The sequence below is a fragment of the Schistocerca serialis genome, chromosome 2, assembly GCF_023864345.2.
Source record: "Schistocerca serialis cubense isolate TAMUIC-IGC-003099 chromosome 2, iqSchSeri2.2, whole genome shotgun sequence".
Lineage (NCBI taxonomy): Eukaryota > Metazoa > Arthropoda > Insecta > Orthoptera > Acrididae > Schistocerca > Schistocerca serialis.
The window spans coordinates 829,696,341-829,723,546 of record NC_064639.1 but is presented as its reverse complement, the minus strand read 5'-3'; the positions used below and the strand labels follow the sequence as shown (position 1 = coordinate 829,723,546).

The 27,206-nt window shown below is 44.2% G+C and overlaps 1 protein-coding gene across 2 annotated transcripts in view; it reads right to left on the bottom strand.

The window, feature by feature from the left end:
• The window catches only part of LOC126458096 (probable imidazolonepropionase), a 189,412-nt gene that overhangs the window by 93,256 nt on the left and 68,950 nt on the right, over positions 1–27,206 (bottom strand). For both annotated transcript variants that reach the window (XM_050094918.1, XM_050094919.1), the window contains exon 4: positions 14,200–14,335. In XM_050094918.1, the coding sequence (XP_049950875.1) occupies positions 14,200–14,335 (136 nt within the window). The remainder of the gene's footprint in view (positions 1–14,199; positions 14,336–27,206) is intronic.

The window sequence follows — 27,206 nt, the reverse complement described above, 5'->3', positions numbered from 1 at the left end:
AGTTTATCGTATCACGACATTGCTGCTCGCGTTGGTCCAGATCCAATGACTGTTAGCAGAATTTGGAATCGGTGGGTTCGGGAGGGTAATACGGAAAGGCCGTGCTAGATCCCAACGGCCTCGTATCACTAGCAGTCGAGATGACAGGCATCTTATCCGCATGGCTGTAACGGATCGTGCAGCCACGTCTCGATCCTTGAGTCAACAGATGGGGACGTTTGCAAGACAACAACCAGCAGCACGAACAGTTCGAGGACGTTTGAAGCAGCATGGACTATCAGCTCGGAGACCATGGCTGCGGTTACCATTGACGCTGCATCACAGACAGGAGCGCCTGATTTGGTGTACTCAACGACCAACCTGCGTGCATGAATGTCAGAACGTCATTTTTTATGGATGAATCCAGGTTCTGTTTACAGCATCACGATGGTCGCATTAGTGTTTGGCGACGTCGCGGTGAACGCACATTGGAAGCGTGTATTCGTCATCGCCATACTGGCGTATCACCTGGCGTGATGGTATGGGATGCCATTGGTTACACGTCTCGGTCACCTCTTGTTCGCATTGACGGCACGTTGAACAGTGGACGTTACATTTCAGATGTGTTACGACCCGTGGCTCTACCCTTCATTCGATACCTGCGAAACCCTACATTTCAGTAGGATAATGCACGACTGCATGTTGAAGGTCCTCTACGGGCATTTCTGGATACAGAAAATGTTCGACTGCTGCCCTGGCCAGCAAATTCTCCAGATCTCTCACCAATTGAAAACGTCTGGTCAATGGTGGCCGAGCAACTGGCTCATCACAATACGCCAGTCACTACTCTTGATGAACTGTGGTATCGTGTTGAAGCTGCATGGGCAGCTGTACCTGTACACGCCATCCAAGCTCTGTTTGACTCAATGCCCATGCGTTATTACGGCCAGAGGTAGTTGTTCTGGGTACTGATTTTTCAGGATTTATGCACCCAAATTGCGTGAAAATGTAATCATATGTCAGTTTTAGTATAATATATTTGTCCATTGAATACCCGTTTATCATCTGCTTTTCTTCTTGGTGTACCAATTTTAATGGCCAGTAGTGTAATATACTGAGATGACAAGTCATGCGACACCTTCTACTATTGTGTCGAAACTCATTTTGACCGGTGCAGTGCAGCATTTCAGCGTGAAGTCACTGGAAGTCCCCTGAAGAAATACTGAGTTATGCTGCCTCTGTACCCGTCTCGATTATGTTCCATAAATGTTCGATGGGATTCATCTCGGGCGATCTGGGCGACCATACCATTCTCTGGAACTGACCAGAATGTTCTTCAAATCAATTTCGAACAGTTGTGCTCCGGAGACATGGCGCATCGTCATCCACAAAAATTCCATCGTTGTACGGGACAAGAAGTCCATGAACGGCTGCAGATGGTCTCCATTTAGGCGAACATAACGATCTGCACTCCGTGATAGGTTCAGTTGGACAAGAGGAGCCAGTTCGTTTCATGTAAACACAGTGCACACCATTGAGGAGCAACACCTAGCCTGCACAGGGCCTTGTTGACAATTTCGGTCCATGGTCTTTTGGGGTCTGCACCACACTCGAATCCTACCATCAGTTCTTACCAGCTGAAGTCGGCACTCAGCTGACCAGTCCACGGTTTTCCACTCGTCTAGGATGTGGTATCGATAGCTACGATGCCACGGCATAGGTGCAGATTCTTAGGTTGGCACTTCGGCCATAGATACTAGTAGACTGGCCTTCGGTGCAGAAGCTATAGGGCTGGTGTGGCTCCAACATAAACCACGTGACTGTAGGCAAAACGTGGCGGGATTTCAAATCAGCGGTCTGCCATCCTATGTTTGTATCGTATTTTACCCACATTTCTCAATTGACTTCCAAAAGCTTCCAACAAAAATTACTTTTTATTTGCGAAAAATTATGTCAGAACTACATTTGACCTGGATCTGTTCACAGTACCATTTATAAAATGTAACAAATACATCGAACGCCCCTCTGGTGGGCAGCGGGACGAAATTACTATAAACTATCAATTAAAGTAAAATGTCGCTAAAATTCTTTTAAATAGTAAGAGTGGGCTCCTGTCAAAATTTTAAATATTGGATTCGTCGCGTTTTGAGCTCTAGTCACTTATAAAAGAAAATGGGATATGGGAATTATGTCAACTATAGGTGCCAAAATTGTCGACTTTAGGAACAGGTCCATATTAGAGTATCAATTTTAGGTGCACTTCAAAGGTTCAGTTCCTACTATTTTTACAAAAGTTTAAACTATCAGTTTTTTTAAAAAAAATGATATTTTAGATGAAAGGTGAGACTTTGAAGTTTCGGAAAATAATTTTGGAGCCTACATTTATTTAATAGTATTAGAAGGTAGAAAAAAATTATCTTCATGTGTCGACTATAGGTGCTCTTACCTTATTATAATCTCACTTGTATATACAAAAAGGCACGTACGTGCAGATGGCTTAAAGTTTTTCCGTTTCAGGGCCTGTATCCAAAGCTGCCTTCGGTTTTCATCCTTAGGGAACCTATGAGTAGGAACGAGAAACACTTATACTTACTTCTGTAACCGAATTATCACAGATACTTTCCAAAATGTAATATGAGCCTGACTTTACAGGCGTCACTTTCAACACTCTAATTTACGTGATACTCTATTTCAAGTGTAAAAAACGTATAAAAGTCACTTCAGTAGATTTCAATAAACGCATCTGCACTATCATAGAAACACATGTGAAATGTAATGGCATTTCCCCCGACAAAACGCTGAGTACAGCCATAAGCGTAACACGAAACAACCATGTTTTGCCAACATTCACGTGACTTTAGCCCAGAGATGTTGGAGCCACGAAAATGACGTCACGGCTAGTCTATTATATTTATGGTCGAAGGCTTGGCACTACGACAGCGCCCTCTAGCTGTCCAGCTCTACGAGCGCCGCTGCAGATTCTGCCCATTTCATAAAGAGCAGACGGCCTGGAAACATCGCTTAAACTTCAGAGGGTGTTGGTTTGCTGTTGAGACTTTGTACTACTTGCGACGGGAATACGGTTTCGCACCTCCGTGCTTATAATTGGAAAGTTATGTAACCATTTATTAATTTGTTTTTGCCTATAGTAAACATCTATAATTTTACACGCAGTTCCGAAGTGTTTTACCTCTCCTGCTCCTAGTAGCTTTCATCATTCGGCCAACCTTTCAGTTTTCAGCAGCAGACCCACGCGCCGCCTTCCAGGCAGAATACAAAATAGTGTCCAACCGATATGCAAGGAGCCCAGCAGAGGCGCTGCAGCCCATGTCGTGCTGTTAGCAAAAGCACTCGCATCGGTCGTCTGATGCCGTAACCTATTAACGACAAATCTTGCCGCACTGTCCTAACGGACATGTTCGTTGTGCGTCCCACACTGATTTCTGTAGTTATTTCACACAGTGTTGGTTGTCTGTTAGCACTGACAACTCTGCGCAAACGCCGCTGCTCTCGGTCGTTAAGCGAAGGTTGGTTGGTTGGGTTAAAGATTAAAGGGACCAAACTGCAAAGGTCATCGGTCCCTTGTTTCATAAAAACACAGAGCACAGAGCAACCATCCACTAGTCAGGCGAAGCACTAAAATAAAAATTGCGGGGGAAGAAAAGCCCCATGGTCAATGGTAAGACAACACGGAAAACGGAGCACAGCAACAAAAACAACATAGAGAACAAACGCAGAAGGAATTAAAACTGCACAGCAGAGGACTGTGGCTGGCTGATCACGAAAATAATAGGATGAGCCAGCCACTCTGCAACACGTTAAAACCTCCAGCCTAAAAGATTAGGGTGGAGTCGAATTACAACACAAAACTAAGTAGTATTCATATGGACCCCGGGACACGTTGGGATAGCGGGAAACGAACACGCTGACAAGTGAACTAAAGAAGCCACCCGCAAACTGCCGTTGGAGATCGGCCTCCCGGCAACTGATCTCCGATCGGTGTTACGCCGTCGGGTCTTTGGGATGTGGGCAGACGAATGGCGCACTCTGTCTGTACCCAACAAGCTGCGGCGTGTAAAGGAGACCACGACCGTGTGGGGTTCCTCCATGCGGGCCTCTCGCAGGGATTCTGTTATTCTCTGTAGGCTCCGCATTGGTCACTCTTGGCTGACGCATGGTCATCTGCTGCGTCGAGAGGACCCCCACATTGTCGCTGTGGTGAAATCATGACGGTGGCCCATATATTGTTGGAATGTCCTCTTTTAACCGCCCTCAGGCGCACTTTTAATCTCCTGGGTGATTTATCATCTCTTTTAGGTGACGATGTCTCTATGGCAGATCGTGTTTTAAGTTTTATTCGAGCAAGTGGCTTTTATAGGTCCTTCTAATTTTATTGCGTCACCCTCTTTTGTGCTGTATCTTCAGCTACTGTGTTGACTGTGGTGAAAGGTAATCACTGTGTAAGTTGGTGTTTTCGGCACATTCTTGACATTGTGGATCTCGGATTACTGAATTCCCTAACGGTTTCCGAAACGGAAAATCCCATGACTCTAGCTGCAACTACCATTCCGTGATCATAGTCTGTTAATTCCCGTCGTGTGGTCAAATCACGTCGGATACTTTTCCACATGAATCACCTGATTACAAATGACAGCTCCGCCAACGCACTGCCCTTTCACACATTGTGTGCGCGATACTACCGCCTTCTCTATATGTGGATATCGCTATGCCATGACTTATGTCACCTCCTAGTACTAAGAATAGAAAAGCTGAGTGAAACCAGCGCCAAACAACAACGAAATTTTCAGTTCAGACTCAGATATACACTACTGCGCCAAAATACACTGGCGTGCAAAACTTAAGGGGCTAGACCACAGCGACTGTCGATTTTGGAACTGATATTCATGACTTTTTTCAATAAAATAACAAACAAATTACAAAACTGACTTTACACCTTTACTGTACACCCTTAAGAGTTTATTACGTATTTTGTTAAGTAAAGAAGTTGCCCCCAGAGGACCACTACACGACATCGACGATTGGGCTTGTCGACTGCGAGGGTGGTTGGTGGGAACTCTGCACGCCACAATTTTCAAGTTGGAACACAATTTCAAAAACTGCTTTGAAACTGATGAGATTGTCTAACATAGTACGTAGGGATATTTTTAAAAAAACATGGTTTGTAACCTGATGGCGGAATTCTGAAATGTAAGTAAAGTTTTCCGACAAAAAAGTCGTTATAAAAACGTGCAGCAAAAATCTAAATAAAAATGTATCGCGAGAATCTTACGTACCGTACCACAACAGAAAAATCGCCGACTCACAACTTACAAAAAAGAATAATGTAACTGCGTCTATATTTCATGATTTATAGTTCCCGACAACTTGAAAAATGTTGTTTGGAAAAAACAAGCGTTAAATGTTTCAACTTGCGTTTTTAAGAGAGAAAATTTAAAAAAAGCTTTAAGCGGCATTGCCAGCACCATACAGTTGGTCTTTTTAATCGCCAGTGTCGAAACACTCTCATTTTGACGAAATTATATCCATTAACTGACTTCCACTTACCTATCGACGCGTTTTTTGTACGATTGGGATAACATTTCGAACTTTTTCTATCCGCATAAGTATGTTTGTTTGTCATTTTCAAACAATCCCGTTTTGCTACGTATGAAAAACAAGCGAAATCATAAGTTAAGCACACACGAGACAAGCTCTTGCTTTCAGACTGTTTATCATGAACGAATTATATTACCAAGATCAATCTTGTTGAGGGCAGTATTTTAGTTGATACTGACACCCCCTGTGGTAGTATCCAAAAGTACCAGGGCCTCTATTCCGTCGGCAACTATCATAACATCACATCGGTTGTATTCGAGCGCTCGAATGTGCCAGATCCCCAAACAGTAAATCACATTTTAACATATTTTAACGTTTGTGGCACTCTATACATGAATGAATCGTAAAAAATAGACTCTAAGGAATTTTTTATGTCAATAAAAAATTAGGCTCAAATAATTTCTACCCCAGTCTACCCTTTTAAGGACCAATGTTAACTTTCACGCGATGTTTCACTGCCAAGTAACACAGCTCGATGAAACTTTGACCAAATGTTCCGGCGTAATGTCAAGCGCCGGCATGCCAGGCGGGAATGTTAGAGCAGAGAGAGGGCTGTGAGGCAACGTCAGCCAATAGCAAGCTGACGGACCCCTCTCCAGGATGACAATACGACAGTAGCGCCGTATACACTAAGAGGACACAAGCGCCGTGTCGCCTGGCCACGGCCCCAGTTCTAAGAGTTCTACAGCAGCGAGTTCAAGAATAACATCAAGACTAGTCGTTTCGCTTCTACTATGTAGCATTGTATATACTGAAGGGATTTCTTGTTTGCATGTCGCCCTTTGCTTGCGACACACCATTGTAAATTCTCAAACTTAAGTACTGTCATTTATTTTCTGTAAATAAAATTCATTAATACGATTTAATCACATAACTAATGAGGAGGTATTGAATAGAATTGGGGAGAAGAGAAATTTGTGGCACAACTTGACTAGAAGAAGGGATCGCTTGGTAGGACATATTCTGAGGCAACAAGGTGAAACTTCCCCTTTGAACAATTATACAAGACTGTGCTTAAACTGACACACAATGTTTTTAGCGCAACGCAATCTGACTTTCAAAAAAATCCCTAGGAAAGAATGGCCCTGACTAACATTAACCTATACGTTTCACAAATCACTTACCTCACAAAAATCTTCGCTACTCAACCTACTGCAATACAGCGAGCGCCACTACTGCCAGCTAAATAAAAGATTCAAACTACTGAAGGCACTAACTACTGATAGGGATAGTTAGCAAATGAAAGATATTAATAGAGAACAAACAATGTATTTACCTTGGTATCATCATATATAAATATAGCAGTTCATGACAAATTTCAAAACTCCGCCATCTCTCTCCCCACATCCACCACTGCTGGCGGCTCACCTCCAACTGCGCAACGCTACGCGCTGTTCACATCCAGCTGCCGCTGCCCAACACTACAATGGCAGACAACAATGCAAACTAGCCACAGACTGCACACAGGTGGCGTTACCAATAAAAAAACCTAAACAGCCTACTTACAAAGGGATCACCAATGTAGTATTGGAGGGCAGCGTGGAGGGTAAAAATCGTAGAGGGAGACCAAGAGATGAATACACTAAGCAGATTCAGAAGGATGTAGGCTGCAGTAGGTACTGGGAGATGAAGAACCTTGCACAGGATAGAGTAGCATGGAGAGCTGCATCAAACCAGTCGCAGGACTGAAGACCACAACAACAACAACGTTCGGGAAGCGTTGGACAGGTAGCGGCGGTCCTCTCCCATGGTCAGCACGTTCATCCGACATGACGCCACGCGATTTTTGGCTGTGGGGCGCGGTCAAGGAGCATCTCTCTGCCAGAAAACCTGGCAACTTGGACGACTTGAAGCACCGCATCATCAAGATCGTCGCTTCTATCCCTGCCCAAATTGCCCATTGGGCGTTACAGTTAACAATGGACAGACCCTGAAAGTGCATTGAGCGGAATGGGAGCGAAATTTAAACCCAGTAACCAAAGTCCTGCCTTGCAATTTTAGGCAATGAAAAATCCATTTAATTTTAACATCCTTTGCATCACCCTCTATGCTGCAAGAAAAATTGAAATAGGCCTATTGTCTCCTTGAGTTACACTCCTGGAAATTGAAATAAGAACACCGTGAATTCATTGTCCCAGGAAGGGGAAACTTTATCGACACATTCCTGGGGTCAGATACATCACATGATCACACTGACAGAACCACAGGCACATAGACACAGGCAACAGAGCATGCACAATGTCGGCACTAGTACAGTGTATATCCACCTTTCGCAGCAATGCAGGCTGCTATTCTCCCATGGAGACGATCGTAGAGATGCTGGATGTAGTCCTGTGGAACGGCTTGCCATGCCATTTCCAACTGGCGCCTCAGTTTGACCAGCGTTCGTGCTGGACGTGCAGACCGCGTGAGACGACGCTTCATTCAGTCCCAAACATGCTCAATGGGGGATGGTGGTGGTGGTGGTTGTTGGGATGTTTAAGGGGGACTAAACAGCTAAGGTCATCAGTCCCCCATTCCAAAACCAAGCGAGACAAAGTCGCAGAGCAGATAAAACCCCAAGGGGAAGGAGACTGCCCCCCCCCCCCCAGGTGCTAAAGAACACAAATTAGGCAACGAACACTACAGAAAAGAACCACGACAACAAAAAAGGGAAAGAGTCAACCATCCGATGAGGCACCAAAACAGCAACAAATATGGAGAGTTTACCTTTCCTTAATCTATCTTCTAAGATAAGTCGTAAGGTCAGTATTGCCTCACCTGTTCCAGTATTTCTACGGAATCCAAACTGATCTTTCCCGAGGTCGGCTTCTACTAGTTTTTCCATTCGTCTGTAAAGAATTCGTGTTAGTATTTTGCAGCTGTGGCTTATAAAACTGATTGTTCGGTAATTTTCACATCTGTCAACACCTGCTTTCTTTAGGATTGGAACTATTATATTCTTCTTGAAGTCTGAGGGTATTTCGCTTGTTTCATACATCTTGCTCACCAGATGGTACAGTTTTGTCAGGACTGGCTCTCCCAATGCTATCAGTAGTTCCAATGGAATGTTGTGTACTCCGGGGGCCTTGTTTCGACTCAGGTCTTTCAGTGCTCTGTCAAACTTTTCACGCAGTATCGTATCTCCCATTTCATCTTCATCTACATCCTCTTCCATTTCCATATATTGTCCTCAAGTACACTCCTGGAAATTGAAATAAGAACACCGTGAATTCATTGTCGCAGGAAGGGGAAACTTTATTGACACATTCCTGGGGTCAGATACATCACATGATCACACTGACAGAACCACAGGCACATAGACACAGGCAACAGAGCATGCACAATGTCGGCACTAGTACAGTGTATATCCACCTTTCGCAGCAATGCAGGCTGCTATTCTCCCATGGAGACGATCGTAGAGATGCTGGATGTAGTGCTGTGGAACGGCTTGCCATGCCATTTCCACCTGGCGCCTCAGTTGGACCAGCGTTCGTGCTGGACGTGCAGACCGCGTGAGACGACGCTTCATCCAGTCCCAAACATGCTCAATGGGGGACAGATCCGGAGATCTTGCTGGCCAGGGTAGTTGACTTACACCTTCTAGAGCACGTTGGGTGGCACGGGATACATGCGGACGTGCATTGTCCTGTTGGAACAGCAAGTTCCCTTGCCGGTCTAGGAATGGTAGAACGATGGGTTCGATGACGGTTTGGATGTACCGTGCACTATTCAGTGTCCCCTCGACGATCACCAGTGGTGTACGGCCAGTGTAGGAGATCGCTCCCCACACCATGATGCCGGGTGTTGGCCCTGTGTGCCTCGGTCGTATGCAGTCCTGATTGTGGCGCTCACCTGCACGGCGCCAAACACGCATACGACCATCATTGGCACCAAGGCAGAAGCGACTCTCATCGCTGAAGACGACACGTCTCCATTCGTCCCTCCATTCACGCCTGTCGCGACACCACTGGAGGCGGGCTGCACGATGTTGGGGCGTGAGCGGAAGACGGCCCAACGGTGTGCGGGACCGTAGCCCAGCTTCATGGAGACGGTTGCGAATGGTCCTCGCCGATACCCCAGGAGCAACAGTGTCCCTAATTTGCTGGGAAGTGGCGGTGCGGTCCCCTACGGCACTGCGTAGGATCCTACGGTCTTGGCGTGCATCCGTGCGTCGCTGCGGTCCGGTCCCAGGTCGACGGGCACGTGCACCTTCCGCCGACCACTGGCGACAACATCGATGTACTGTGGAGACCTCACGCTCCACGTGTTGAGCAATTCGGCGGTACGTCCACCCGGTCTCCCGCATGCCCACTATACGCCCTCGCTCAAAGTCCGTCAACTGCACATACGGTTCACGTCCACGCTGTCGCGGCATGCTACCAGTGTTAAAGACTGCGATGGAGCTCCGTATGCCACGGCAAACTGGCTGACACTGACGGCGGCGGTGCACAAATGCTGCGCAGCTAGCGCCATTCGACGGCCAACACCGCGGTTTCTGGTGTGTCCGCTGTGCCTTGCGTGTGATCATTGCTTGTACAGCCCTCTCGCAGTGTCCGGAGCAAGTATGGTGGGTCTGACACACCGGTGTCAATGTGATCTGTTTTCCATTTCCAGGAGTGTATTTGAAAACCAGCACACAAATATTAATCAGCGAAGGGAGAGAAGAAAGCACTGGTAAGAAGTCCGATCGCCTACCATTATTATTGCACACGGCATAAAATCATATTAGAAGAACGGAAAGAAAGCTCTACCACCTCCAGGAAAAAGGAGAATGTCGAAAAGGTAATCTTTATTGGACGCCAGCTATAATTCCGGCTACGCGACGGAAGAAAAAACAGCACGGTGTGTTAAATCCAGCTTAATGACAATTGTAAAAAAATCAATTTATTTCTTCATAATACGAATTTTCTCTATGAGGAAAGCCGTTTGTTTCTCTTAACACATAATAACATAAATATTTCAGTTCCTTCCTTCGCAGAATTATAACTTCGCTGTTTTTCAGCACTTCTGAACGCTCGTAGTGGGCTTAATAAATATTAAGTCGGATATAATATTGTTTCTTGACATCGCGAGGTCGGACACACGCAGTGTGTAATTGTTTACAATTGCTGGATTCAGATAACGATGATTTTACATTATTTCATCGAGATCTACAATCAGACTGAAGTTGTTCTGCTTACACAAAATTTATGACGATGTATTCTACATGATGGAGATTATTCACGGAAAAAAATTAATCTTATCCTGTGACATGAAGATGGTAAATAACTTTAGTTGCCGGCCGCTGTGACCGAACGGTTCTAGGCGCTTCAGTCTGGAACCGCGCGAACACTACGGTCACAGGTTCGAATCCTGCCTCGGGCATGGATGTGTGTGATGTCCTTAGGTTAGTTAGGTTTAAGTAGTTCTAAGTTCTAGGGGACTGATGACCTCAGATGTTAAGTCCCATAGTGCTCAGAGCCATTTGAACCATAACTTTAGTTGAATCTAGTAATCAATAAAAATAATAAACTGCGATCTTGACTAATAAAGGACTTTTTTCTGAATCCAGTATCTGTAAAAGGATATGATAGTCTTGTTGTTCTTGCAATGTAATCTAAAATATGGCTAATGATGTTATGATTTTCATTTGGCTCGGCAAGTACGATGCATGCAGCTGACTTTGATGTACACTACCGTCTGTAAGTTTGGAAACACCATGGTGCGCATTACAATGGAGCAAGATGGGGGTGATCTTTGCGAATTATCGGTTAGAGTACGGAATAACATGCTCAACTAACGATTAATAATGACACAATACTGTATAGATAACTATTGTACATATACATACATGTTAGTACATATTAGTATTGACCAGTGTCATATAAACTGACTTTACTTGTCCAAGAAGTTATACTAAACACGCCAGGTGACGCCAGTAGACGGTACGACTGTGTAGAGCTACACTATGTGATCAAAAGTACCCGGACACCTGGCTGAAAATGATTTACAAGTTCGAGGCGCCCTCCATCGGTAATGCTGGAATTCAATATGGTGTTGGCCCACCATTAGCTTTGATGACAACTTCCATTCTCGCAGGCATACGTTCAGTCAGGTGCTGGAAGGTTTCTTGGGGAATGGCAGCTCATTCTTGACGGAGTGCTGCACTGAGAGGTATCGATGTCGGTCGGTGAGGCCTGGCACGAAATCTCCGTTCCAAAACATCCCAAAGGTGTTCTAAGGATTCAGGTTAGGACTCTGTGCAAGCCAGTCCACTCCAGGGATGTTATTGTCGTGCAACCACTTCGCCACAGGCCGTGCATTATGAACAGGTGCTCGATCGTGTTGAAAGATGCAGTCGTCACCACAGAATTGCTCTTCAACAGTGGGAGGCAAGAAGGTGCTTAAAACATTAATGTAGGCCTGTGCTGTGATAGTGCCACGCAAAACAACAAGGGCTGCAAGCCGCCTCCATGAAAAACACGACCGCACCGTAACACTGTCGTCTCCGAATTGTACTGTTGGCACTACACACGCTGGCAGATACATTCACCGGGCATTCGCCATAGCCCGCATCTCGTGGTCGTGCGGTAGCGTTCTCGCTTCCCACGCCCGGGTTCCCGGGTTCGATTCCCGGCGGGGTCAGGGATTTTCTCTGCCTCGTGATGGCTGGGTGTTGTGTGATGTCCTTAGGTTAGTTAGGTTTAAGTAGTTCTAAGTTCTAGGGGACTGATGACCATAGATGTTAAGTCCCATAGTGTTCAGAGCCATTTGAACCATTTGAACCATTCGCCATACCCAGACCCTGCCTTCGGATCGCCACATTGTGTACCGTGATTCGTCACTCCGCACAATGTTCTTCCTCTGTTCAATCTCCAATGTTTACGCACCTTACACCAACGAGGCGTCGTTTGGTATTTACCGGCGCGATGTGTGGCTTATGAGCAGCAGCTGGACCATGAAATCCAAGTTTTCTCACCTACCGCCTAAAAGTCACAGTACTTGTAGTGGATCCTGATGTAGTTTGGAATTCCTGTGGATGGTCTGGATACATGTCTGCCTATTACACATTACGATCCTGTTCAACGTCCGGCAGTCTCTATCAGTCAACAGACGAGGTCGGCCTGTATGCTTTTGTGCTGTACGTGTCCCTTCACGTTTCCACTTCACTATCACGTAGGAAACAGTGGACCTAGGGATGTTTAGGAGTGTGCAAATCCTCTGTACAGACGTATGACACAAGTGACACTGTCCACATTCGAAGTCCGTGGGTTCCGCGGAGCGCCCCATTCTGCTCTCTCACGATGTCTAATGACTACTGAGGTCGCTGATATGGAGTACCTGGCAGTAGGTGGTAGCACAATGCACCTCATATGAAAAACGTATGTTTTTGGGGGTGTCCGGATACTTTTGATCACATAGTGTACGTTGTTTACAGTTCTGTTCAGTTGTAGTCCCGTTTGTATGAAGGTAGGACGCACCTCGAAAGAAGCTAGTATAAGCAGCGAAAGTAATTGAAAATGACACCAAACTGCCAGAGTCTTTATGATTCACGGGTAATGATTATCACTTTGCACCAAGAAGGCAACAGTGTCCGACAAATGTTAAAGAAACTGGAGATTTCCATCATTGGAGTTGTGTATAACACACACCCGCATCGAGATACATGCCCCTATGATCTTCGTCCTCTCTCAGAAGCGCCCAGGAAGATATCACAACGCAAGATAAAGTATTTGGTACTGGCTAGTAAACGTAACAGATTTATAAGTGCCCGTATATTGACTACTAGGGATACACCAGTGAGTGAGTCAACAGTGAGACGGCGCCTGGCAGAAAACAACCTCCACGGTTGTGTAGCAGCAAGCAGACGATTGTTGCGTCCTGTTAACAAGAACTTCAGTAGGCTGCCGCACACCAATACTGAACAGCAGGGGCTTAGTAAAGAATCTTATTCGCTGATGAATTCAAGAGAATACTTGGAAGTAAACTCAGTCAATTCGTGCGCCGGTTACCCCGTGAACGCTTGAATCCTCAGTGCGTAATTCCAACTGTGAAGCGTGGAGGGTGTTCTATGATGGTACGCGGTCTTTTGGAGGGAATGAAGTCGGAGATCTCGTGCAGGTAGATAGAAAAATGAAACAAAAGGATTATCATGCATGTTTTCCTGCGACATGCCAAGACATCTGGTTTGCGTCTGGTTGGGTATGGGTTTGTCTTGCAGCTATACAACGACTCCAAACATACATGACGCTAGTGTCAGAACAAAGCGAAATCTTTAGGGACACAGCCCTTTGACTGTAACCTAGTCGAGCCACTATGAGACGAGTTGGACAGGACGATCCGAGAGGCGTTGCAGCAAGAATGGAGATTCCAGCTGAAACCCTGGCAAAACTGATCCATAGCATGACGAGAGTATGCAAGGCAGTGATTAAAGCAAAAGGTGGTTACTCTGAGGGATCGAAAATTTAATAGTTGCACTTACCTATGTATTTTTGAGCTTAACAAACATTTAGGAAACAATAAAATACAATTTTATAACGTATTTCCTTTCCATTGTCGATAATCACTCGGTGTTTCCATACTTAAAGAGGACAGTGTATGCATATGGAATATCTGCATGCTAAGTGTTGGAGGCACACTGACCTGCCTGCAGCATCTTCGTGAGCCGCTCCTTGAGGCTCGCGTACAGCTCATCATCTGAAGCTTTAGTCGTCTGCTCCACCGTGAAGTAAATGCCACCGCCCTTTTCGTGGATCTCCAGATATGACGCCCCGGCCAGCTGCAACATACGCTGACACTGAAGTAAGTGCGAAAGCAACTTCGAAAAGGCAAAGTCTTTTACCGCAACCTGCGTTACAAAGAAATCGCGAAAGAGAGAGAGAGAGAGAGAGAGAAAAGAAAAAAAAGCATATATTAAGTAGCTTCTTCAGTAATTGTGCCTAATTATATACTGAAAGAAATACTGCAAACTGCTTTGTAAGCCGCAGATATATTTCGCATTAGCCAGCCAGTTAATCGCGTTCCCTCCTAAGTAAATTTCTCATTAATCGTAGCGCTACGAAATGTATCGTCATTCTCACTGTCACTGTGTACATGGTATAAATTTTCGTGCTGTTGAGAAGTGGGTAACACGATTTATGCGTCTACGCAAATGCGTCAGAGATCTATTCTACTCTCGTAGGATCCCTGCAGTGCAATTGGATGAATTCGTGAGTAAATATAACATCAAATCAAAGATTATTGTTTCAGTCGCCGATAGCTGCTAGCATTTTCCAACTTTTAACAACGTTTAATGGAAGTAAAAACGCCAAATTGTAGTTTTCTGAATTTTGCGTCAACGCGCAGATTAATTGCCGGAATCGAGGTAATAAATTTAATGGCAGGTTGTATTGTAAATCCAGTAGCATTGTACATTGAAGGCTAAAAACTTCAATGGGTTATAGAGCTTCAACAAATTAGTCAGCACCACCTGTCTCCTGTTTTTAACAGACGGTTTACACCACGTAAGCTCGACATCCTAGTCTTAGATGCTGCAAATCCTTGAAAAAGAAGAGAGAGACTGATTTCTACATATTTGGTTTAAATACATCAGCTACGTGATGGAAAACAGTAATATTGTATTTAAAATATTATGATACGTAGCTGTAACTCTCTGGAAAATAATTAAATAAACTGTGTTCACATCTCGTAGATCCGCGGAAAGAGTAATGTTTCATATGTGTTCCCACCTCGCACCGTATGAGGCTACATAATGCACCCGAAAACATTGTACGAGGCGTGTTTTTTTAAGTAAGTTCTGTTTTGAAATTAAAAAAGACGTGCTAAGATATCTCAATAATTTTATTTTTACATGAAAGCCTGTACCTTAATCTACGCACTGACGCCATCACAGTCTGATTCTTCCTTGATTGCATTGTGTTCTGAGTGTTTAAGATGCCTCCGATAATCGTGAGTCCCGCCGACTGTGAAGTACGGGCTGTTATAAGATTTCTTAGTGATAAAGGCCTAAAAGCGATCGATATTCACCGTGAGATCTGTGCAGTTTATGGTGAAAAGATTATGAATGATGTAATGGTAAGAAAGTGGGTGAGAGCATTTAAAGATGGCCGCACAAATGTGCATGATGAACAACGGAGTGGGCGTCCTTCGGTCCTTAATGAAAGTTTGGTGCAGGAAGTGGACAATAAGGTAAGGGAAAACAGACGCTTTACGAGTTCCTCCTTGCGGGATGACTTTCCTAATGTTTCTCGTAGTCTTTTGTATGGCACTGTGGCCGAGAACTTGAATTACCGAAAATTGTGCGCACGTTGGGTACCGAAAATGTTGACGGATGTGCACAAAACCAAACGTTTAGACAGGGCATTGGCTTTCCCTAAGCGGTACCACAACGACGGTTACGATTTCTTAAGCCAAATTGTTACGGGTGATGAAACATGGGTGGCCTACGTCACACCAGAATCAAAGCAACAGTCCATGGAAGTTGAGCAAGGGCATCGTTTTGCTGCAAGACAATGCCCGTCCGCATGTGGCGGATCAGACCAAAGATCTCATCACATCTTTTCGATGGAAAACTCTAGATCATCCTCCGTGCAGCCACGATCTTGCTCCCAGTGACTACCATCTGTTCCTGCACTTGAAGAAACACCTGGGCGGTCAGCGTCTTCAAGGCGATGACGAAGTCAACACAGTGGTGATGCAGTGATTAACAAGTCAGGCGGCAGACTTCTGTGAGGAGGGTATTCAAAAAATGGTACAACGTTATGACAAGTGCCTCAATATTGACGGAAATTATGTAAAAAAGTAGATTAGGGTACAGGCTTTCGTGTAAAAATAAAATCATTGAGATATCTTAGTATGTCTTTTTTAAATTTCAAAACGGTTCTTAAAAAACACGCCTCGTAGAACATGATAATTCTTGTGGTCCAGATGTTATGGTGTGGGGAGGTAAAATTCTGCATGGGGATCTTTGAACACGGCGCACCCACCGGCCAACGGGAAAAACGGAACCCTTATAGGATCACTTACTTGTCCGTCCCTCTGTCTGTCTGTGCTTCTGTTAACACTCCTCTTTCTCAGGATGGGGTAGGCGTATCAAATTGAAATTTATGGAATACTCTCTTTCAAATTCTGAAGGTGGCAGGGGTAAAATATAATGAGCGAAAGGCTATTTACAATTTGTATAGAAACCAAATGGCAATTATAAGAGTTGAGGGGCATGAAAGGGAAGCAGTGGTTGGGAAGGGAGTGAGACAGGGTTGTAGCCTCTCCCCGATGTTATTCAATCTGTGTATTGAGCAAGCAGTGAAGGAAACAAAAGAAAAATTCGGCGTAGGTATTAAAATCCATGGAGAAGAAATAAAAACTTTGAGGTTCGCCGATGACATTGTAATTCTGTCAGAGACGGCAAAGGACTTGGAAGAGCAGTTAAACGGAATGGATAGTGTCTTGAAAGGAGGATATAAGATGAACATCAACAAAAGCAAAACGAGGATAATGGAATGTAGTCGAATTAAGTCGGTTGATGTTGAGGGTATTAGATTAGGAAATGAGACACTTAAAGTAGTAAAGGAGTTTTGCTATTTGGGGAGCAAAATAACTGATGATGGTCGAAGTAGAGAGGATATAAAATGTAGACTGGCAATGACAAGGAAAGCGTTTCTGAAGAAGAGAAAATTTTTAACATCGAGTATAGATTTAAGTGTTCAAATGGCTCTGAGCACTATGGGACTTAACATCCGTGGTCATCAGTCCCCTAGAACTTAGAACTACTTAAACCTAACTAACCTAAGGACATCACACACATCCATGCCCGAGGCAGGATTCGAACCTGCGACCGTAGCGGTGGCGCGGTTCCGGACTGTGCGCCTAGAACCGCTAGACCACCGCGGCCGGCGATTTAAGTGTCAGGAAGTCGTTTCTGAAAGTATTTGTATGGAGTGTAGCCATGTATGGAAGTGAAACATGGACGATAAATAGTTTAGACAAGAAGAGAATAGAAGCTTTCGAAATGTGGTGCTACAGAAGAATGCTGAAGATTACATGGGTAGATCATATAACTAATGAGGAGCTGTTGAATAGGATAGGGGAGAAGAGAAGCTTGTATCACAACTTGACTAGAAGAAGGGATCCGTTGGTAGGACATCTTCTGAGGCATCAATGGATCACCAATTTAGTATTGGAGGGCAGCGTGGAGGGTAAAAATCGTAGAGGGAGACCAAGAGATGAATACACCAAGCAGATTCAGAAGGATGTAGGTTGCAGTAGGTACTGGGAGATGAAGAAGCTTGCACAGGATAGAGTAGCATGGAGAGCTGCATCAAACCAGTCTCGGGACTGAAGACCACAACAACAACAACAATCACATACTATCGTCTACGGTCCCTTGGCGGTGTAGGTAATTTAAGTTTCTACATCGATGCAATCAAAAGATACGGCCATTTATGTCACGTCTTTTGATATCTTGTCAATGTCGATATCGATAATAGGCAAAAATCGCCGAAAGTCTCGATTCTCGAGATAGATGAACTATCTGCATACTCAATTAAGTTTGGACAGAATCCTCGGCGCGCGAGATGTGCGACCACATCTAACTGCGCATGTGAGGGAGCAAGAGGATATTCGGAGAATGCACTGGCCTGCCCGTTTCCCCTGAGTTAAATCTCACAGAGCACGTGCGAAATGCGTTGGAAAGATGTACAACAGTACATCCTCATGCTACAACGACCATCCAGCAGTTGTCAACAATGGAACGCCCTATCCCTGGAACTCCTTACCAAACTCGTGGCCAGGATAGTAGCGCGTTGCAGAGCACGTACTGCCGTCCGTGATGATCGCACACCCTATTAAGAACCGTGTCCCGCCGTCTGGAATATACAGGGGATCATCATAGATCGCAGCGACTTCGGTGGAATTATTATTGTCTTTGAATAAAGGTGTCATTCTGTACGCGTCTTTACGCATTTCTTCCAGTTTTCTTCTGTACTATAGTGCAGCAGTTCTCTCTATGTGTACTCCAAGTTTCATCGAGCCATATTGCTTGGCAGTGACACATAATGAGAAAGTTTATTTCGTCCTTAAGTTTCGCACACCATCGTATTATTTTGCAAGTTAACGAACAAATCTCGTTATGTGAAATACTTTGTATATATGAGGCGTGTTTTTTTAAGTAAGGTCCGTTTGAACGTAAGCACAAAACGAAATGTTATTTCAAAAAAGTAAATTTATTTTCAGAAAGTACATACTTCACTCTATTTTTCGACATAGTTGCCAAGTTTGTTCGAACACGTATCATACATCTCAACCAATTTTAAAATACCCTCTTCATAAAAACTTGCCGCCTGCTCCGACAAGCAAGAGTTCACTGCCATTTTCACGTAGTCGTCATCATTGTAACGGTTGCCATTGAGGTGTTGTTTGGGGTGGAGGAACAGATGGTAATCGCTCGGCGCAAGATCAGGACCGTTGGGTGGATGGTCTAAAACTTCCCAGCCAAAACTGTCCAATAAATCGCGAGTCTGACCTGCAGTGTGAGGTCTTGCATTGTCATGGAGAAGGACAATTCCCTTTGTCAGCATGCCGCGTCTTTTGTTTTGAATCGCTCTGCATAGCTTTCTCAGGGTTTGGTAGTATGCTTCTGCATTGATAGTAGTTCCTCGTTGCATGAAATCGACCAACGAAACACAATGCCTATCCCAAAACACCGACGCCGTCATTTTGCGCTGGAAAGAGCCTGTTTGGCCTTCACATTTACAGGCGAGTGTGTGTGTCTCCATTCCATGCTTTGTTGCTTCGATTCGGGCGTGATACGCGAAACCCATGTTTCGTCTCCAGTTGCGATCTGACTCAAGAAGCCGTCACCTTCTTCGTGATAACGAGTCAAGAGCTTCAACTCACACTCAAATCTTTGGTTTTTGCGGTCCTTTGTTAGGAGTTTCGGGACCCAACGGGAGCACAGTTTCCTAAACTTTAGGTGTTCAGAAACAATGTTGTAAAGTACTGATCTCGACACGTCAGGAAATTCGTTTGAGAGACCTCTTATTGGGAAGCACCTGTTCTCAAGAATCCTCGCTTCAACTGAAGCCACCAAATCGTCTGTAATCAAAGAAGGGCGACCGGAGCGGTCCTCATCATGGACGTTGTCACAGCCATCTTTGATTTCTCGTACCCACTTAAGCACTTTGCTTTCAGTCATAACAGTATCACCGTACACTTCACAAATCTGTCGATGAATTTCTGCAGCAGACAGGTTCCTTGCTGACAAAAATCGTATCATTGAGCGAACCTCATACGCGGCGGGCGAGCTGATAGTTTTAACATTTTGAAAGCACAGAAGAGAACCGCACAGGTTAGCTACACAGCTGAAACTGAGCATAGTTGTTCCCGAGGCATGCCGGTACACGACGCACGCGCTCCTTGCCGTATGTCTACAACAAAACGGATATTACTTAAAAAACACGCCTCGTAATTTGTGTTAAGTGGTGTAAGGAAATATACAGATGAAGATGTAACTTTCACAGTTCATGAAGGTTGTTTAGGTTTTAACATCACGTTGGCTACAAGGTTATCGTTAGTATCAAGAGCAGTTGAATCGTCGCCCTCCCGAATGCGAGTCTAGTGTCTTACCAGTGCGTCACTAAACATTCCTTTTGTATGCTCTGGAATGACACCAGAGAATGCTACTACTGCTCTTCTGTTGTACGCAAACTGACAAGGCGTTTTTAAATAGTCTCGGGGAGTTATTGGGACTGTTTACTAGATACATTGTCATAGTAATATGTATTGCACGTTACGGATTGACATACACATTGTGAGAATATTGTAAGGTGTCAGGCAAATCCAACACCTTCCATGAAAACCCTGACATGATAGCAAATCCGGCAGTATGTCACATAGCTCCGAATAAATCCTGACATTAAATTAACCAAAGTAATACGATCAACGAGTGAGCAAATGGAATACCACAGACTAACACAAGAACGCCTAAATTCATGTCATACCTTCGCACCGTGAAACAGACGCAGTTCCGAGGGGAGAAACGAGGACAGAAGCCGCGAGCAGAGTCGTGTTGGCTAGGAGGCCCTACGACAAGGGACGGACACTCACGTCGCCAGCCGACCGCCAAGACCACCCCCAGCCCATGATAAAAGATAGAGCCCTCCAGATGAACAGTATAGATCTTACGATAACACTAAAAGGGCCACACCACTTGCAAGTTTTAGCGTGAGACTATACGCGTCTCTGTTGCGTAGCAAACATAAAAAACATTGCCCCATCACGAAAAGTATAACGTTTCTCATTGGATAGACAGAATTTTTGTAGGCGGAGCTTAAGGTTAACATTGAGACCCTGATTGGTCAGTTGAAAACACAGCCAGATACCTTTTCTTAAACCCATTTCAGTAAACTACAGTAAGGAGAGGCGAGGTGTGCGGAGCTGCGCCGCCCGCCGCCCCCTGACTCTGCCTAACCACCGACAAGGTAATGAACGCACGCGATGCCGCATTTTTGAGCGCATAAGGCTTCACTCAGAACTGCAGAAGTCTCATCTGTTACATCCCCTTTTTACGTAATACTAGTGTCGATCGTCAATTAAACTTCGTGGTATTCACATTTGCTATTAGAAGTTAAAATCTGAAATGCGATGATTTTTCTGTTATATAATTATTGAGAAGCCAAATCAGCCACTGTAATTTACGAGAAGTTAAATAAGTTATTAAAGAAAATTGAGGGTCACTGTAGACCATTTTGACAGTTTTCTCTTTTATGAAACTTAATTTAAATCTAGATTATAGGTGTGATATGGCATAGATCGTCCTTCGATCCATTATAGAACTTGTAAACCCATTCAGGGAATATTCGTTCACATTTTTGTTGAACGCAGTTGGTTTTTATCATCTTGTATTAAAATATTTCCTTTTATCAATAGTGCAATTTATAAACAATGTTTTGTGAGTAGAATAAAAACTTCAATGGTAAACTTAACTACTTTCTCGACGTTATTTTACCAGCTAACTAAAAATAGGAAAGCCTTGAACCCCTTCCACTAAATTTAGTTAGTATTGAGATTCTTTTACAGGGAGTGCAGTGGAGCTGACGCTGAAATCATTAAGTATTTGATTATATCACTGCTAGTCTCACTGAACTCTTCTGAACTCTACATGTCATGTGTGATCTGGCGTCTCCTTACCAGCAACAGGTCCCAGGTTCAAACTAGTCAATTCCCTACAAAACACGCTTAGGGCGTCGTTGCGCGTAAGTGGTAGGGAGACACGGCTTAGAACAGACAGACACCACGCAGAATGTTAGAATGTCTTACAAGGGGACTGCACCTCGTCCTCATCATCGATTTCGTCCAAATCTATGGTGCATGCAGGTCTTGGCCAGAAGTGAAAATGACAGAACTGGGAATTCCAGATGGCCAGTTCATTAGGAAAAATAGCATTTTTGGCGCGGACGGGGAGAGGCATGAACCATTTATGTTGGCGTATATTCTAGGCAGCGGTTGCCACAGCGGAAAGAGTACAAACATAACCCAAGGGTCGTGGGGCCGATTCCCCATTATAACTGCCCACGTCGTATTGTGACGACTCCACTGTAGCTTGAATGGATTTTTAAGTTTGTTGTATATGCCCGACTTCTAATTTCACCACCCAAGTCTCCAGGGTTGAGCAGTTATTGCCCGATGACGACACGCAATACAGTTTGTTAAAGCGGAGTTCGCCGTTTTTAATTATGTTTTTAGATTTAATTTTATTACTCGTACAGAGACTCAACGTTCGTTTGTTTAACAGCGCGTCGTCAAAATAAGTATGAAATGCTATTGTCTTTGCAATACATAACGTCGACTATTGAGTTAAAGTTCGTACCTATTTTGCCATTTTAGAGAAGAGAAACCTTAAGCGCTTCTGCTTCTATAGTCTCAGTATCAAATGTTCACTAATTTCAATTTACTTCCTATCTCAGTTCAGTATTTAACACAAATTATATATTACTTCCTATCTCAGTTCAGTATTTAACACAAATTATACATCAATGTCATTTCAGAGATATTATGTCGGTTCCACACTAACGGAATAACACGTAATTGTCATTTAACATCACTTTTATTAATAATCCTTTTTCTTATGACGTAAATGTTAATGAATGATCACTATCTAGGAGGAAAGAGGGATTGATCCTAATCATGAGATAATAGCTTTTAATGAGCCCGCGATCGTTAATTAAATAAAAAGTCACGTTCAAGGATGATGTGCGAACAACTTTCGTTACGTCCGTTTTCACGTATCTGTCAAAACTAATCTTGTCGCCCACAACTCAAATGAACACTGACGTTAACCCCTTTTGTCGGAACATCGAATCGTAACTATTATGTGAAAGTTTATTCTAGTCTCCGAATTAATACGTGCACGACAGAACAGCAGAACGGAACACAAACGACTTGTTTTAACAACCGAACAACACAATGACATTACATTACGACAATGTCCGCCCGATGAACATCTCTTTGACTTTATCTTCTCTGCTCTGCTTATTTAAATTATTTCTAATTACAATTTATTCAGCTATTTAACGAAAACATCTAACAAAAAATAAAATAAATTTATCCCAACTAAAAGATCCGTTATACCATGCAGAAACTTATCGTATTTTCAGTTTTTACGTTACTGATACTGCAAATAAGCCGAAATGATGCTCAATATGTAGAATTTATTAATATTTTCAGAAAACCATAAAGGACATCGCAATAAAATCGGCCCATTAGTCATAGACGACTGGTTGCATCACAAATTGTACTGTAGGGGTACCATATTGTCTCTAAGATGTCTGAAGAGCGGGATGTTGCGCTGACAAGCAGATGATGGGATGCATTAGCACAGAACGATGTGCCATTAAGTTTAGATGAGGCCTTATGAAACGACCGTAGCAACAGATTTAGTTTCTGTAGCAATGGCAACATCGCAGTAAGACGAGGGCATGTTTACCACTGCAGGCCACCTGGATACAAGCCAGAAGCCACTGATGACCGGCCTATACCAGAAGGTCGCCACGTCTGTAAACTCGTCTCTGGTTTATCCAGCTAAGCCAGCACCTGCTGCTGGGCTGCCTTCCCACGGTCTACGAGTATGTCGTCGATAGACGCCACATAAATGCAGGAGAACGGCAGTAACATGATTATGCTAAGAAAGGTGTGCAACTCCAGAACAGAAGTTCAAAAAAATGGTTCAAATGGCTCTGAGCACTATGGGTTTAATCTCTGAGGTCATCGGTCCCCTAGAACTTACAACTACTTAAAACTAACTAACCTAAGGACATCACACACATCCATGCCCGAGACAGGATTCGAACCTGCGGCCATAGCGGTCGCGCGGTTCCAGACTGAAGCGCCTAGAACCGCTCGGTCACAGCGGCCGGCACAGAAGTTCAGACTGATTCGAAACGGAGTACACAGTCTAATACGGAAGTTGTCTCTCACCACTCCTATCCATCGTCATACTGGATGAAACCGTATAAGCAGGTAAGAGAAAGGATGCAACACTTAATGCCTTAATATCCGCAGATGACGAACTGGCATGGCATCAGACATAAGTGGACGTATAAGCTAAATTAGATCTCTGGCAAGAAAAATCTGTGGCATCGAGTAGAGGTCTACACGGATGCACATATCCGCGAATATCTGCAATAATGTTGAATTTGTTCTTAAAACCTACACCGATGCTCATGTCCGCTGGTATATCTGCAGATATGCCAACGATAATTGTTTTGTTGTGAAATGTCAAAGAACAATGTCAGTATTACGATTTTCGTTTGTTTTTCCGTTACATGCGGTCGATATTAATGATTATTATTATTACTCCCCATTAGGGACGAAGTGCTGCTGTATTGACTGGCATTCACAGTATCTTGGGGTCGATAGATGCATTGCTGATATCTGAAAGGACAAAATATGCCTATGTAGCTGTCTTCCTCTTCCTGATTCTCCGAACAGTTACATGTGCATCCTGCTTCTGTAGCATCAGCAGCTGTCTAACGCCAGATTCATTCCTGTCTCATTTGCATTAACAGGGGGGACACGCGTAATAACCGAAAGCTGTCGCAAAGCGACTTGGAGACTGCTCTAGGACATTCCATCTATTGGAATTTTCGCTTCATGGCCTGACTCCTACTCGCGTATTACGTAAGACATAAATAATATTCGATACAATGTGTGAGACACTATCAACAGTTGACTTTAAAATATTTAAAACTACACAGTGTAACGCACATTACATTGAGAAGTTTCACATGTTAACACGTGTCATACTGTGGTCAGTTACGTAGTTTCGGTAAACGAAATACACTCTAAGACAAAAAACGACGCATCACGAAGTAATTATCCGAATGGGACGGAAGTTGGTATATCAGATATACTTCTACGAACAAATGATTACAGTGTCGGAAAAAACTGTATGATTTTCTCAAGTAGGTACCCCACGGCTGTCCGCTGTCCCAGGACGCGTCTGCGATCTGTAATGTCATTGAGTGTAGTAGAACTGTCTTCAGTGGGGAGTCCCGCTTCGAACAGACCCGCAATGACCAGCGAAGACGTGTTTCGAGATTCTCCGAAGACAGGTGGGATACCAGACTAACTGTTATCCGCTGTAGGGCTCGACAACCAGGAGGTAGGGCTGCCATTTCATTTCGTAGCAGGAGCCCTTTGACTGTCATCCGCAGTAACATTACAGCGCGGCGGTACGTCGACGATATTCTACGCCCCGTTTTGTTGTCCTTCATGGCAAGCCATCCACGGCTTAAATTTCTGCAAGATAATGCCCGACCGCACACGGCGAGAGTTTTTACAGCTTGTCTTTGTTTTTTCCAAACCCTACAATGGGCAGCAACGTCGAGGAATCTCTTCCCAATTGAGGACGTGCGAATATTTTGGGTAGGGCCCTCCAGCCACCTTGGGATTCTGACGGCCTAAAGCGCCAACTGTACAAAATTTGGCATGATATCCTTCAGGAGCACAGTGTCAATCAACACCAAGCCGAATAACTACTTGCATAAGGTCCAAAGTTGGGCCACCGCGTTATTGACTTGCTCAATTTGTGAAGCTGTTTCTCTTGAACAAATCACCCATTTTTTCTGAAATTGTAATCGTTTGTTTGTCTGTACATATACATCATATCTAACGATTTCCGTTACAATCGGATAAATCCTTCGTGGTGCAGCGTTTTTTCTTTGTGTGTGCATTTTTTTTAATAGTGTACGTGGATAACTTAACAGTATGCAAGATGGGACCAAAACTTTAACACGACTCCATTTGATTCGAGGAAATTTTCTGCACAATACTTCATAATATCCATTCCGGTAAACGCGACAGAAAGTGGCAAGTTAACGGACGTACCTGTTGTGTTAAACTATGGTTATGCTCGGCTTCTATGATCTTAGTCAATGGATTGTGAACTACGAGGCCCAGCTTCAGCAGACGAAAGTCATGGACAGGCGGAAGTCTACCGCCAGCAGTCCAGCGTACCAAACGGATGAAAGTGCTCTACAGTATTTTAACATCCGAGGATGCTGATGAAAGACTTGTGGGTGCGGATACGAGACCATCAGATTCTGTGCGGATAGCGTTTTTCTTATATGCGCGGACTTCTTGTGATGGGTCTGAGTATCGGCAAAAACAAGACAATAGGCCTAATGCTGAGCAGAAGGTCTCCAGTATCCGATCTAAAAATTGGAAACGGAGAGATGGAGATAGCGGGCAAGCTCCAGTACTTGGGTACCGTCCCGCCTTATAATAATACAACACGCCAAGAGACTTGACAGAATACAAGAACTTTGGGATAAAACATTTCTGCAGTGTTTCAATATTAGTTCGTAAAAGAGAAAATATTGTTTTATATCCATACTGAGTTATGTATTGAAGGCAGCAACGATTACTGGACCAGCAATTAAGCTTGTTCAGGCAACATCAATGAGATCCCTCCAATCTTTAATCCATAGGACAAAAATGGATGAAACATAGAATGAAAAAATTGACAACAGCTTGGTTTGGAAAGATTCCTGCTGAAGATCATTGAAATGAAAGTATCACAGTGGTATGGTCGCACGAAGAGAATCGATCATTATATTATTGTACGCATACTAAAACACCAACACTTCCCCGCCTTTTGGAAGACGGCCAAGGTCCTGATGTTCAGGAAGCCGGGGAAAGACCACAGCCTCCCACAAAATTACCCACCCATCAGCCTTCTGAGCTCGCTCAGCAAGATTGTTGAGAAGGTGATTCTCAAACGCATCACTAGGCACTGCATAAAAAATGACATCCTGAGACCGGAGCAATTCGGCTTCAGGAATCACCACTCCACAACACAACAACGCTTACGGGTCGTTGAACATATAACACATGGCTTCAACACAAACAAAGCAACAGGGGCGGTGTTCCTGGACATCGAAAAGGCTTTCGACCGTCTATGGCACAACGGCCTCATTCGCAAACTCAGCGACGCGGGATTCCCCGACGGGCTGGTGCGTCTAATACACTCATACCTCATAGACAGGAGTTTCAACCCTGACGTGCAGGGAAAACAATCAACACGACACGGTATACACGCGGGAGTACCCCAGGGAAGCATCCTAGGGCCCCTACTGTTTAACATCTACATAAAC